This window comes from Mirounga angustirostris, unplaced genomic scaffold, assembly GCF_029215605.1.
Source record: "Mirounga angustirostris isolate CCGP_5_RB_7025 unplaced genomic scaffold, mMirAng1.0.hap1 SCAF_14, whole genome shotgun sequence".
Classification (NCBI taxonomy): Eukaryota; Metazoa; Chordata; class Mammalia; order Carnivora; family Phocidae; genus Mirounga; species Mirounga angustirostris.
In genome coordinates, this window is record NW_026991722.1 from 27,530,664 (window position 1) to 27,545,855 (window position 15,192).

The following is a 15,192-nucleotide window of genomic DNA, read 5'->3' on the forward strand; positions in this document are numbered from 1 at the left end:
TACCCATCCATCCATTCATTCATTCATTCATTCATTCAGGGAATAATGCATTCTCTAGAAGTTTGAGCTCCAACAGCTCGGTGCCTTCTGAGTTGTCATGGAGACTTTGCAGACCATTAAGAGCCCCAGGATTGGGCATTGTCTAACCAAGCACTGTCCCACAGACATATAATATGAACCACGAATGCAAGTCATATATGTGATTTAAAATTTTCCCGTGACCACATTAAAAAATTTTTTAAAGATGAAATTAATTTAATAATATGTCTTATTTAACCCAATGGATACAAAGTATACATCTCTATATTTAATTAATATACAAAATCATTGAGATATTTTACCTTTTTTTTTTTTGGTCTTATATGTTTGAAATCCAGTATGTACTTTTGAACACACATCAACTGGGGCTGGCTTTATTTCAAGTGCTGTGTGTGGCTACTTGTTACCACAAATCTCCCCTCTTGTTGAGAGGCCAACATGGGGGTCTCAGAAGGTCGGAGGGCCTCCTTGTTAGATTTGCCACTCCTATGACCTGCCTGTATGTTGTTCTCCTTGCCCCGAGATGTGCTTGCTCTTGGGTCACTGACTCATGTCCTAGCTGCCTTTGTGTCCTGTGGTCTGAGGGACTTAACTTGAGCCAGATTTCCTGACACCGTGCCAACTTTCCTCTGTGCTTCCTTTCTTCCCCTTCAAGTCCTTGCATGTCACTGTGATATAATTCAAAGCTTCTGAGGGCTAGGATTCAATGGACCCAACCCAAACAGGAAACTGGCTTTCTCATTGTTTATTAGGAACCATGAAGCAGAAAATGTCAGACACTTGTTTTCAGTGCTTCATTGAGCTGGGATTGAATTGAAACTCAACTATTCCCAATGCGGTCTTCTGACGTCGAATGATTTAAAGGCTTCAACTCTTTAGATGGAGAGGACAAATGAGGGCATGAATTGACCCTCAACTTTCCTTGCTCTGATCATTATCACTGGATGCCTCACCTTTTGCTTAGAATCTCATTAGTCAGAGGCTACAAAATCTTGTATGAAGCTGGGGTATCCTCAAGTACTCTGGGAATATTCCAGCAAGTATTCCACAAAGTCTTTCTGTGTCAAAGGTCTCGGTTTAAGTCTCTGTCCCAAACTCCTTTGTGAATGCCACAACAGACAGCCTTGTCTGCCGCCCCGTAGCGCTCTGCAGGGTGGTCTGGGCACAGAGGTACTGTATACTGCGTACGCCACCATGGTACACGTGTTTGTCTGCTTGTCCGAGAGCCGTTCCTCCTGCTTTCCCTGCAGTATGGCAGGGCTCACCTGCTACAGTGGAGGCCGGCAATGCCAGATGCATGCTTTCCCAGACTCCTTTGCAGCCAGGAACGGCCATATGACCCAGTTCTGCCAAAAAGACACAAGTGAAGGTATCTGGGGAGAGCTTCTGGGGAAGATTTTCCTCCCTGATAAAAAGAGAGAGCCGTGAAAGAAAGACTCTCTTGCAACTCTGGTTGCCTCCTCCTTCCAGATGTGTTTGTGATGTTTGTAACAAGGCCCCTGTTTTGGGACCATGAAGCAACAAGCCTGAGGATGAAAATGAAGTCTCTGGAGGATGTTGAGAATGCTGAGGAGGATAGCAGGATGTCATGTCCTTGATGACACTGTTGTGCAGCTTCACTAAACTTGGAACAGAACTTTCTGCTTTAGGAATGAAACTACTGTTGTTCTATTACTTGCTACCGAAAGCATGCTGACCAGTATGGATGCCTGGTATTTAATGATATGTTCTTATCTTCTGTTTCTTAGAAGGAAGAAGTCACTGAAATACTCTTTCTTCAACCTTGTTGTCCAGCTACCTCTTACTCATCTCATCACCATGCTACTCCCTTTACTTATTTACTTGTCGGTTCACCTCATAAAGTTCTTGTGAGGGCAGTGGCCATGACTATCTGGTTCACTATGGCAGTCCCAATTCCCATTAGGTAATAAATAGTCATTCAATAAATATTTGCCAATTAATGAACCAATGGGGGCTATCAGGGAAGTAAAATCCCTAGAATTTGGCTATTGCCTAGAGGTGAAAGAATGAAGCTAAAAATGGCACACTGTTTCTGGCTTGAGTAGTAGGCTAGAGGGTGCTACCTTTCCCCATAACTCAGCACAGAGGGGAGAGCAGAGTAGTTGAAGAAGATGAGTTTTGCCCTGGATGTGTTGAAACTGATACTTTTGGAACAGTCCCCATAGACAAAGAGTCTGGATTAAGGCTCTGGAAAGATGGGATTGGACAGGAGGACGTATAGCATGAGAGAAGTGACTCTTCAGTGCTCCCATCCCTCTGTGGCACCACCCTCCACCTTGTAATCCAAGTGAGAGTTCAGGAAGTCATCCTTGACATTTCCCTCTCCCTCACTTCCCACATGGATCCATCACCAAGTCCTGAGGATTCCACCTCTTGTCTCTCACACGCATCAACTTCTTTCCACCTCCCTGCCCTCACTGGAGTCTGAGCCAACTACCTCTCTCCTGTGTTACCGCAGTGGTCGACCTGATTTCCCCAATCCACTCCAGTCCTTTCCACTCACCGTGGTCCAGCCATGTCTGTCTTCTCTCACTTCTTGAAACCATCAGTCTCCTTGTCTCAAGCCCTTTATGCACGAGCTTCCATCTGCCAAGAACACTGCTCCCTCCATCCTCCACCTTCCTCCACCTGCCCGTCTCTGGCCTACTCTTCAGGTATTGGCCTAAACCTCACACCCTCGGGAAGGCCTTCCCTGACTACCTCCCACCCCACCCACCTTTGTAGCCTCAGAAATTTAACTTCGTTGGAAACACCATGGGGTGATTTGGGTTTTGGTGACATGTAAAAAACAAAAAACAAAAACAAAAACCTTTACAAAAACCTATTATCAAAATGGAATTATTGGGCGCCTGGGTGGCTCAGTTGGTTGGGCGACTGCCTTCGGCTCGGGTCATGATCCTGGAGTCCCGGGATCGAGTCCCGCGTCGGGCTCCCTGCTCGGCAGGGAGTCTGCTTCTCCCTCTGACCCTCCCCCCTCTCATGCTCTCTGTCTCTCATTCTCTCTCTCTCAAATAAATAAATAAAATCTTTAAAAAAAAATGGAATTATTAATTACAATGAGAAATCTAACTATCGAGGGTCAGAAATTCACAAGTATGGACAAATCCATTGTTTCCCTTAGAAGGCAAATCTACACAGGAAGTCAAATAGCTTGTGAGTACAGGCTCAGACAAGGGGCATTAGCTTCTTGATCTAAATGATTACATTTGCTAAACTGTGATTCCTCCCAGTGTGCCCATTCCCACCACAGGGGTCTCCCTTGACACCTGTTCCTGATCCATGACTCCCAGAGCTGAAGGACCCCTGCCTTTGTCTGCCTGCAACTCCTAAGCTTCAGTGGATGACCTGCCCTCCCATCAGATGTAAGCTTGCTCTGGCTGTGTTAACACCTACTTGGTTAACACCTACCTGGTTTAACACTTAGTAAGGTAAAGGTCAGACCCAGGAGCAGTCTTTTCTTTTAGATGATTTCACATATGTCTGCTTTGATCTACTACATGTCTTTTGTAGTTCTATTTTAAGATGAAAGCAGACTGGTGAAAGCAGACTATTAAAGGACTTAAATCGGGGCGCCTGGGTGGCTCAGTCGGTTAAGCGTCTGCCTTCGGCTCAGGTCGTGATCCCAGGGTCCTGGGATCGAGCCCCACATCGGGCTCCCTGCTCGGCGGGGAGCCTGCTTTTCCCTCTCCTCCCCACTCATGCTCTCTGTCACTATCTCTGACTTTCTCAAATAAATAAATAAAATCTTTAAAAAAAAATAAATCCACTTCTTTCAAAGTCTGTTATTTACTATATTTGTTTAAATTCCTTCAAGATCTGTACTGGTGAGTGTTAGCGAAGGGCATTCTATAGCCTTGAAGCTCTAAGCCTTCTAATGATTGGGGGGGGGGGAGTGTTAGTGCAGGTTCAAGAAGCACTTTAGGTCTTTAGGTTTTACTCTAAAGACAAAAGCCTTTTAGAAGGAAGTTGTTGGAATAAAGGGAAGGCTGAAAACTTTCTTATGCATAAGACCTCATGCTGTACTTAACCACCTCAAAAATATTCCTGCAAGTTTGTCTCTAAGAAGCCACCTTGGAAAATCCTGATCTCCTGTCAGCTTAACCTCCTATCTCAACCTATTCCATGTGAATCAGGTACCATGGGTAACTTTATATAGCACTTGTAATATTTAGCTGAAAAGCCTTAAAACCTTCTCTCTGTTTTCTACCTCAGACCAAAGGGGACATTTAATGACCAGATCACTCTCATAAATTTATTGTCTTGAAACAATAGGTAGGAGAAGGTATTTTTTTGGTTTGTTTTTTGTTTGTTTTACAGAGAGAGCATGCACACATGTGCGTGAGCTGGGGTGGGGGGAGTTGGGAGGGAGGAGAGAGAGAATCTCAAGCAGGTTCCACACCCTGGGTGTAGCCCGAGGCGGGGCTCCATCTCATAACCCTGAGATCATAACCTGAGCCAAAATCAGGAGTCAGTCACCCAACTGACTGAGCCACCCAGGCGCCCCTTGGAGAGGTTTTGTTCTGACAGAGGGCACTCCAATGGGGCTAATCTACTGTCGCCTTCTCTTATTTCTTGTTTGGGTTGCTTTTGAACCTTGGGTGAGTTTCCATTCTTGCCATGTTTTCTTTCAAACATGCTAGCTGTGGATGTAGGGAGGTGGGAGAGAGGAGTGTGGCGTGGCTTCACCCTCAGGGGTAACGTTCCTCCCAGGATGCTGACCGCTTAGGTGTGCTCAGCCTCAGTCCTGGGGTGGGGGGTGCCCGGGGCCTCTATGGCATGCATAGAAGCTGCCTGGATATTCATCTCAAAGTGTTAAGAGTGTGCCCTGAACATCAGTGACTGCCCTAAGTAACCCATTCTCATCCCTTAGCGAGGAGAATGATACGGACTTGAGAGGCGACCCACCGGGATGGGTCCATACCTCTGAGTTGAACAGGGTTTGCTCAACTACACATCTGGTGTTACCAGTATAAGAAAGGAATAAGGATACCAGTACATCAAAATATAAGCAATTCTAAGCAATACACACGTATGCATATGATTGTTAATATCCACGATAGCAATAAAAGGCCTATGTGACTTTTAAACAAAATTTACACAAAACTGAGTTGTGAGTATAATTTTATTCATATTCTTAATTGGAAATTGGTTATATGGACAATAGGAAAGAATACAAGTGATCCCTAAGAAAACTAACAAATTACTCACTTCATTTCAGGATAATACTTAGTAACAAAAATAACTTGAGAAAATTAACACCATTTAAATTAGACAATGTACAAGGCTCTAGAATGTTCCTATCTACACGTCTCTGTGAGCCCACCAGGTGAAGGCACAGAGAACACTCTAGAGCTCCTCGTGAAGATGGGCCTGAAGACACGTTAGAAGCTCTGGTTCGCTCAACCATGGCCCAGGTTCTTCACTCCTGGTTATCTTTGGTTCTGCTTGCTTTTTTGTGTCCTTCCCCCGACCCCCCCTCCCAAATCTTATTTCACAAATTCCCTAACAAGGGAGATCTCTGTCCGAACAATGAAAATTTAGTTTTTCCACAGGAATGCACATGACTCTATGACAGTTGCAAATTCAGGGCTTCAGAAGGCTTTGGTTACAGGGTTGTTAAATTGGAACAATGTTTGTGTTCCCGAGAAAAGGAAGAAGTGGACTTCTCCCCAGGTATTTGTAGGTTTCCTTTGGGGCGCCTGGGTGGCTCAGTCGGTTAAGCGTCTGTGTGTTTTGCACTGAGCGCTGGAAGCCCAAAGGGGAAAAAAAGCCTTTAGGCTTTCACGATTTCTCTTTTTGAATCCTCCAAAATACTGAACTGATAGAGACTCAAGTAGAAGGTAGTGAGCGGAACTTTCCACGGCATCCTCAGCATGTTTGGGTATATAGAATGTTTATAGGACTGATAACTTTAAGATTAAAACAAACAAAAAACCAAACCAAAACAAAACAGGAGAACCCTTTACCGGTATGTCTTGTCAGGTTTCTGAGTGAGGATATTGTGAGCCTGCAGAAAATAATGATTTTTTTTTTTTTTTAAGTAAGAAACTCAACAATTTCCAAGCACCCAGAAACAATCTGACCTTCACTTTCAGTCTTTATAAGATATAAGACATCCTCAGATGAATTGCAAATGTGGTTTTAAAGGGCCTTGGATGTTGATGACTTGGTTCTATGCATTCCTGGCATTTACGAAATTAACTTGGGGATTAAAGTAAAAATGGCTATGCCAAGTATTTTATAAAAATGTAACTTTTCGTTAATATCTAGGAACTGGTGAGGCCAGGAACTTCTCTTATTTTACCTCATTGAAAAAACAAATCCATTCTCATAAGAAAAAGATCATAAACTTTACTAAAACATCCTTTGCGATGTCTAAGAAAAATAACACTACAAAATAATTTTGACTGATAAAACCCCTTTCTCCCTCCTAGAGCTGTGTCAGCGGGAAAGAATCAACCATCTCCTTGTAGGAGAACGCCGCACACACACAGGGCAGCATCCAGGCCCTTCTGCCCAGGAGCTGGAGAATGAGCTGTGGGCACCACAGCTGTCCCGCATAACTTGTATTGATTTTAAACAAGTCAAACTGCTTATCGGAGAATTCTGGGTTGACTTTGATTTTGTGACCATGAATTCCATTCACTGAAGCCTTTGTTGGTTTGTAGAGCTTAATTTTTAATACTGTTAACATCATGTAGCCAACCAAACACCAAGAATATCAATAAATAACAAGCTCTGGTCTCACGTCTTCTTCCCGTTGGAGCGTTTGACTTTATGAATAGATTACATGTCTAGCACCAGCGCCCCACCAGGGCAGACCATCTGGACGCGTCTCTCACATGTTTGGGGGTGTTCCTGGAGTCTAAAAGAAAGCCACAGAGATGAGCCTAAGAGCAGATTGCCAATGGGTCAGTGTGAATGTTGTTGCGAATGAAAAACAGCAGTTTGCCGAGACCCTGGGAGTCACCTGGGGCAGTCGGTCAGTCCCCCCTTGGGACCTGGGCTGTGGGTGGGGCTTGCCCTCACAAAGGGCTTTCAACCATCCTTTTTTTCTTGGCTTGGAGGTAGAAGATGCGGTTTTCTTCAGGATAAGTGACTTTGCTGAGGGGCATCCTGTAGATGTTGGCATTTTTCGTGGTCACCAAGAGGAACAGTAGTGTGGCCAAACAGAAGGGCCAGGTACAAGCCGGCAATCCCGCCTGAAGAGGAAGACACAAACCACATGCTCCTTTGAGATCCCGTCACAGAGCACCACCCTTCATCCTATTCTCATTCAGCCCAGGGGGATGCGTCCCTGGGCTGCCGATCTGGACTCGGCTTCTGCCCACCGGGACTGAGTCCAAGGGCCCAGTCGGACTGCATTTAGCAGGCGAAACGTCGCCGTCCATTCCTCCGGTGGTCAGTGGCACGTCCACCTTGCACATCTTTCCCTCCTCTCATCCAGCCAGGCTTCCTACACCACGTGTGCGGAGATGAGCCCAGGCAGCCAGAGGTGTCACTCCGCAAGCTACCAGGGGCTCCTGACCCCTCACCACACCCACAGGGCCCTCCTTGATTGGTTTGGTCTGTGGTGAGCTCTCTCCTCCTGACTCCCACCCAGACCAGTCTTGGACTTCCCTTCCTTTCGTTCCAGTTCCCAAATAGACTCTAAGCTCTTGGAGGGGAGGTCCTTCCTCTGGGCTGTTCTTGGCAACTCATGCAGTTCTGGAGAAGGTCAAGGGCAAGACAGTGCTGAAAAGGAAGGAGGCACTAAACAGGCAACGATTTTGCCTATTAAATAATTCAGCTAGGACATGGGTCTGAGTACGTCTTACGACTGACGAGGGGTTTAAAAAAAGACAAGGGGTATGAACAACGAATGGCTCAATTAAAAACAAAACCCAAACCATTTGGGTCTGTAGGCAATTATCCTTTTCCTCCCTTTCTTGATTTCTCAACCACTACCTGGTTTTGGCTTTCTGTTCAAGTAGAAGATATTCTAAAGTCAGTTCCTGATCCTCAGAGTTAGAGTAGGAACTTGATAATTATGGTATACAGCCTTTCACTTCTTTAAATTATGCAATCTGGTATTTTTATTATTATTATTTTTTAATCTGGTATTTTTTTAGCAAGCCCAGTGATTGTAGTTTGGACTAAAATTTACTATGATGTTAGCAGGTGTGTGAACAGGCAGGTCCAGGAGACGGGAAGATCGTGGTGACCGCAGCCCTGGCTCCTGCTGGAACACCACCAGGGGGACCCCAGGAGGGTTTCCACATCACTGAACACGGATCAACCATGCTGATGATAAAGCGAGATTAAAGCCAACTCACCACAGCCATCACGTGGGACAGGCTGACTCCAAGGTAGGCCGTGAACAGAGCTACAAAAAGAAGGGAACAAGACTTAGTAGGTGCACTTTTCATTACAGGGAAGACTGCTTTCTGGTATAAATCTCCTGGAAATCCATGTTTCACCAGCTAGCTCAGCACCCTGGTTACAAGTAGGAGCTTACAGTCGGCAGCTCTGGGTTCAAATCCAGACTCCACCACTTAGGAGCTTGGTGGCCCCCATTCTAAGCCTCCACTTTCTCACCTGCTCAATAGAGGTGATAGGAATTTCTCACGGGGTTGGTGTCATCATGAAAGGAGATAATACTTGGGTTTAGCACACAGTAAGAGGTACTCAGTAAAGGGAGTTTTCTGTTGTTACTATTCTGTTGCTATTATTGCTGATCCCTAAGGAAAAGGCCTTCTATGGCAAATTAACTTCCCTGTTATTTTATCTGAGCATAGTTGAATTAAAATGATGGGGGCGCCTGTTAAGCGTCTGACACTTGATTTCAGCTCAGGTCATGATCGCAGGGCTGTGGAGTCGAGCCCCACTTTGGGCTCCACGCTCAGTGTGGAGTCTGCTTGAGATTCTCTCTCTCCCTCTCCCTTTGCCCCTCCCCCACTTGCTCTCTATCTCTCTCTAAAATAAGTAAAATCTTTAAAAAAATGAAACGTATGAATGTTTCTTGAGATAGCATGGTTTCTGTGCAATCACAATATATGCATCTAGGAGTCTCATATTAATGGTTAGAATTCACAGTTACAAAAAAATCATGGTATAAAAAAATAAAAAGCAGAAACTGACCACAAACTTGGGATTTCTTCCCATAAAAAAATTGTTCCAAATACCATTAAGATTGGCATATAGGCCAATGAATTCATATGCTGTGTTTTTATTTACTCTGAGTGAGCACGGATTTTAAAGTAGGTAATTTGAGTCTATGTGTGACCCTCAATGTAAAACAACACACACAAAGACCTCAAGTAGCTAATCATCAGTTGAAGAAGGGGCTCGGGGAAGTTCAGGGAAGCTCAGGTTTCACAAAGTCATGCTGCAGAATGACCGTGCATTGGCCACCCAGTCCCCTGGGCCATGGCTGGTTCTGTTAGACATGCCCACCACCTAGACCTCCAGGGCAGGGAGAAGTGATATGAGCCCCCAGGGGGGCAGGGTGGGAAGTGGGGGGAGGGACTCTGATCCTATTTACTTTACCATCCTTCCATCAATCTTTGGTCTTTTTATCCTGGTATTTTTGTTCAACAGTATACCTCATTTTTTCACATCTGAATTGTCTCATGCTAGGGGGAACGGCTTGTCTTGGAAACAGCCTGGGCTTCAAACCCTGGCTCTGCCATTTTATTGTACAAAAAAATCACTGAACTTGGGAATCCAGTATTATCGTCTGTAAAAGGGCAACTTGACGATGCACTTTACAGGGAGGAGATGAATCTCAAATGCAGTCTTGTATTTCCACAAACAGCCACTGTCAACCCATCCATGTCCCCAGGGGTGTGTGTGGGGGGGGGACCACGATGCTGCTCTGAGCAGAAGCGGGCAGTGGCTTGGTTTGGAAGAGCTTCTTTGTTTGGTTTTGATAATTTCATTCTTTTTTTCCCCCCTTTCATTCTTCCTTCCTTCCCTCCTTCCCTCCTTCCTTCCTTCCTTCCTGCCTTCCTTCCTTCCTTCCTTCCCTCCTTCCTTCCTTCCCTCACTCATTCAACAAATACTCACTGCCTTTGGGTAAGCACCAGAACACTCTGCCCTGCTCTCTTGGGTACCGGCTCTTCTCCGAGACCTCCCCTGAGCCCATGAGTCCTTACTGCCATTCTTCTCCTTTTCACACGGGTCGCACCTGGAAGGCACAGTTACCGCCCCGGTCTCTTCCTGCTAGGCTCCTTCCAAGTGGTCTCCGATGACAAGTTGCTTTTCTTTCCACAGTAAGAGCATCAGACTATCTAACAGTAGCTGCCATCAATTAAGGCTTGCTGAGTGGGACCGGGAGAGCCTCCCATTAGAGGAGAAGTCTGCACACCACAGGGTTTAGGCGATGACTCTGACAGTGCTCTGGGCAGCCGAGGGACAGAAAGGCCCTGAGTGCTGAGCAGACAGTGTCCATCCCAGCAGACCCCGTGGGCCAGTCCTACTAGGGCAACCCAAGCATTGAAAGGGGACAAAATGTCGGGGCGCCTGGGGGGCTCAGTCAGTTAACCCCCTTCTTTTGATTTTGGCTCAGGTCCATGATCTCAGGGTCCTGAGATCGAGCCCTGCCTTGGGCTTGCACTGGGCGTGGAGTCTGCTTAAGATTCTCTCTCTCCCTCCGCCCCTCCCCATCTCTAAATAATAAAAAAACCCCAAAAAACCAAAAAACCAAAAAGAGACAGAATGTGTCTCCAGTTTGCGCTGACAAAATAACAAAATTGAGGAATTCCCTGGTGGGCAGTTTCCGGTTTCCAGGCAGGGCAGGCGGCCCTGCTAGGCTCTATCAGAGCTTCCCCGCTCTTCTGATAACACCATCGGAACCAGGGAAAGAGCAACTCTGTAATAAATGTCTGTTATTTATTTGCCCTGGCTGGCAGAGTTGGTCTCTCGTTTGGCAGGGTCAGGGTGATGTGGGCAAGCTGGAACTTGCTGTGACATTTTCCGTGTGAGACTTGCTTTACAAGAGGGGCTGGAGGTCTGCCTTCACACTTTCTGTCCAAAGACGGAGAGGGGCAGGACCCAGTGTGGATCCAACAGCCACTCTCGCACATTGTCCGTGGCAGGGGAAATCCGTATGGCCTCTGTGGGGGTGAATGTGGCATCTACTGAAATTCAGATGGGCAGAGCTAGGATTTTGGCCCCAGGGTCTGGGCTCTCCGCTAATTCTGTATATTGCCCTAACCGTGGAGAAAATCTGACCTGTCCAAGGGAAGGTAGGCGCGATAGGCGGAATAATGGCCCCCAAAGATGTTCCCATTCAAATCCTTAGCACCTGCGAATATGTTAGTTTACAGGGCGGAAGGGGCTTAGCAGCTGTGATTAAGTTAACGATCTTGACATGGGGAGACTAGCTGAATTATCTAAGTGGACCCAGTGTAACCACAGAGTCCTTGTAAGAGGGAGGCAAGAAAGTTGTATCGAGGGAGTAGGGTGGAATGTTTTTACTTTCTGCTTTATACTCTTCTGTATTTACTGAGTTTTTGTTTGTTTTGTCTTGTACAATAAGCCTGTACTACACCTATAGTGAAGAAAATAATGAAGATATTCCTGCTTTGAGGAAACCCATCTGCAAACATCTTTGGCTTCATCCCTTTCCACACTCTGTCAAGATCTCATCAGCAACTCTTGTGTCCAAAACAGTGTCTGCTTGATCTTGAAGGATGTGCTCAGGCAGTTAACCCCCTTCTTTTGATTTTGGCTCAGGTCCATGATCTCAGGGTCCTGAGATCGAGCCCTGCCTTGGGCTTGCACTGGGCGTGGAGTCTGCTTAAGATTCTCTCTCTCCCTCCGCCCCTCCCCATCTCTAAATAATAAAAAAAACCCCAAAAAAACCAAAAAGAGACAAAATGTGTCTCCAGTTTGCGCTGACAAAATAACAAAATTGAGGAATTGAGGAATTCCCTGATGGGCAGTTTCCGGTCCCCATGCTGGCCCGGACCTCCCCCTCCACCAACCAGACTTCCTCCTCTTGATTTTTAGGACGTACAGAGAAGCCACCTTCTCTAAGAGGTGCTTCTTGATGATTCTGAACTGTGATGCTCCCCCAGAGACTCTGGTACTGTAGACATGTCCTTGTTCCCCTCCCAATATTCATATGGTCTCCGTGGGCTTCTCTCACCCACCTGGCTTCTGCCCTGGACCGTAACACTCTCCGTGCAGAGCAACTTCTGGGATCTATGCTGCTGAGCTCCTAGCTCTTCCTAATACTGTCTGGGCTGTTTCATGAGCATTTAGTATGTATTTGTTGTTCCTGCCAACCCAGACACATAAAGGTATGCACCTTGAATAAAGATTTGAAACCTCAAACAATCTCACAGTAAAGCTTCTAACCTGGCCTAGCTCAGGTGGCACGTAATCCGTCTTCTCCCTTGCCCTAAACTTGTGAACAGATGTGGGAAAATGAGCAAAGAGCTTTGACGGGCTTAGTTGGTGGAACAGCTGTGTACTACAAAGAAGTGGGCAAAATGACGTGGACATGGTGCCAACACAGCAACCTGAGATGTGTTAACCTTGCTACAGCTTCGGAAGATCGAAATTGAATGAGGCCTTAGAAATCCTCAGTCCCACCTCCTGCCCAGTGCAGGAATCCATTCTAAATCCTGCCTGACATGTGGTCGACTCTTTTTTTTTTAATTTAAATTGAGGTGTAATTGACATACAATATTATATTAGTTTCAGGTGTACAGCATAGTGATTCTACCTTTGTATACATTGTGAAATGCTCAGCTCGGTGAAGTCTCGTCACCATCTGCCACACACACAAAATTAATACAGTATTATTGACTCTATTCCTCATGTGGTATATGACACCCCATGGCTTATTTATTTTATGACTGGAAATGTATACTTCCCTTTACCCATTCACAACCCTCCCCCCCCTCTCCCCCCCACCTCTGGCGACCACCAATCTGTTCTCTGTACTTACTGAGTCTGGGTTTTGCTTTGTTGTGTTTGTTTTTTTAGATTCCACATGTAAGTGAAATCATATGGTATTTATCTTTCTCTGTTTGATTTCACTTAACATAATACCCTCAAGGTCCACCCGTGTTGGTGCAAGTTGCAAGATTTCATTCTTTTTTATGGTTAAGTAGTATTCCATTGTGTATGTATATTTGTGATCTGACATTTTAGTAGCAGCTTAGATAACTTGGATTGATTCACCTGGTGATAAACTGACTCTAGACAAATATTTCTATTGGTTAGGAACGATTTCTGCACCTTCCACCATCCTCCGCCCTGCATATCCCCCAGGGAGGGTCATTCCCTGCACTCTTAACAGATTATCTTAAATACTTTTACTTTGTATTGGATTAGGGATGCCAGAGGCTCTGGGTGAATAAGCCTCCCCTTTACAAGGGCCTGAGAAATCCATTAGCTTTTCAAATCTAAATCACTTGAGCTCTGTTTTTACCTCAAGGCCTGAATGCTGCCACAGGGAAGCTGGGGTAGTGAGTGGATGTAATTCCAGAGGTTGTTAGCAAATGTGGATTCTGGGCTTGCATTTACCCTAACTGACTGGATGCCCTTCAGCACATCACTTTACCTCTCTGGCCTCAGAACCCCAGTAGTAAAATGAGGGGGCTGGGGCGGAGATCTGCAGAACCTCTCCTAGCTCTGACAGGCCGAGGCTGGCTAGAATACCGGGGTCAAAAGCGGTGAACACAGTGCAAGACGTGGCCCCCAGAGCACCAGCAGCAGCACCATCTGGCCCTCTTTAAATGCCAACTCCTCCCTACCTCGAACGAGGAATCAGACACGGGGTACTGGGGCGGGGGGCAGCCGTCTGTGTTTTAACAAGCCTTCCAGGTGATTCTGACGTCCCCTGAAGTGTGAGAACAGCTAGATTCTTGTGATTCTCAAAGGGCCACATGTAGTCCTACCTGATTCAGCAGGAGGAATGGCTCTGTATCTAGCTCGGGTCATTTCATCTTAGTTTCTTGGGTCAAACGATGAGTATGAAGAAATAGATGAGTCAAGTTTCTACCTCCCCCCTTCCCCTCCCCCATATACAGATGGCAAAATGGTTAGCCTGACTCAACAGGCTCTCCTGTCCTCACGACAGCCAATGAGGAGGGCACAGCAGAGCTTAACCCTCCCAGGGAGGGGACGCCACTTGTCCTGCTCACACATGCAGACAGCCGGGGGCCCACACTGGAACCGCGGCCCCAGCGTCTCACACAGTCCCTTTGTACTGTGTGGACTGTTCCCATAGTTCTGAGCAACCCTCCCGCCAGTGCACGGAATACTCACCACAGGCAAGAGCCAGGATGTGCGTTTGCCAGGTGAGAGCCATGAACATTCCTCCAATTGCAATGCAGGCCAGAGAGCTGTTGAAACCCCAGAGTCCAAGGTAGATGTTCTCAAATGGTGCCGAGACACTGAGTCCTATTAGGTGAGACAGGTGAAGTCAGGGCTGGGCACCAAAGGCAGGACGCTCTGGAAGGAGGCCAGGGGTGGGGGAAGCTAGTCCCATTGGTCCCTGGGAAGCAGAGCCCTCAAGAAGGCCTGGCGTTTGGAAGATGCCTGAGGGGAGGCATGCGGGGCAGGAGCTGCTCGATGTTTGCTCACCTGCTGCTATCCCCAGCAGCGACCCGATGGCAGCATGCAGGGACATGAGTGGGGAGGAGAGCAGAAGGGCGACCAGGAAAATGCCCCCTGTCCACGGGTTATCACAGCCGTAGATCTGGCCCACACCCACGGGCAGCGATTTCAATAACTGCAAAGCGATTTAGAAAATGAGCTCATTAACACAACTGAGCAGAAAGCCGCGGGACCCCACAAGCGCATACAGTGTCATGTTAGAGTTAGCGTTTCTCGTCTTCCCAGGTCAGTGTTACTCATTTTTAAAAGTTTCTTTCTCTTGACAGAGAAATCTCGTTCTTCTGCTTTATCCCGAGAGATAGACCCACCCGCCCCTGGCGAATGCTGAGCCTGCCTTCTCAGGATGCCCCTTTGCTCGGGGGCTCCGCTGTGCGCACGGCCACTTGGAGCTGGTGGCTGATAGGCTCCCGGGTGGTCTCACTGCTCCCCCCCCCCCCCCCCCCCGGTGGCGATGACCTGCCGAGTCTCCCAGTGAGGACAGCAGGGACCACGGCTGACATTTCCGCTGCTCTTAAC

At 46.8% G+C, this 15,192-nt stretch overlaps 1 protein-coding gene across 8 annotated transcripts in view; it reads right to left on the bottom strand.

Moving 5' to 3' along the window:
* Positions 1 to 5,171: 5,171 nt before the first annotated feature.
* Positions 5,172 to 15,192, bottom strand: part of SLC14A1 (solute carrier family 14 member 1 (Kidd blood group)) — a 31,774-nt gene continuing 21,753 nt past the window's right edge. For 6 of the 8 annotated variants that reach the window (XM_045886791.3, XM_064577659.1, XM_045886793.3 and 3 more), the window contains 4 exons: positions 14,644 to 14,791; positions 14,326 to 14,460; positions 8,376 to 8,425; positions 5,172 to 7,262 (listed from right to left, as the gene is read on the bottom strand). In XM_045886791.3, coding sequence (XP_045742747.1) covers positions 7,086 to 7,262; positions 8,376 to 8,425; positions 14,326 to 14,460; positions 14,644 to 14,791 — 510 coding nt within the window. In that variant the 3' untranslated portion in view covers positions 5,172 to 7,085. The remainder of the gene's footprint in view (positions 7,263 to 8,375; positions 8,426 to 14,325; positions 14,461 to 14,643; positions 14,792 to 15,192) is intronic. The other 2 variants (XR_006792956.3, XR_010407195.1) reach the window with 2 other exon arrangements.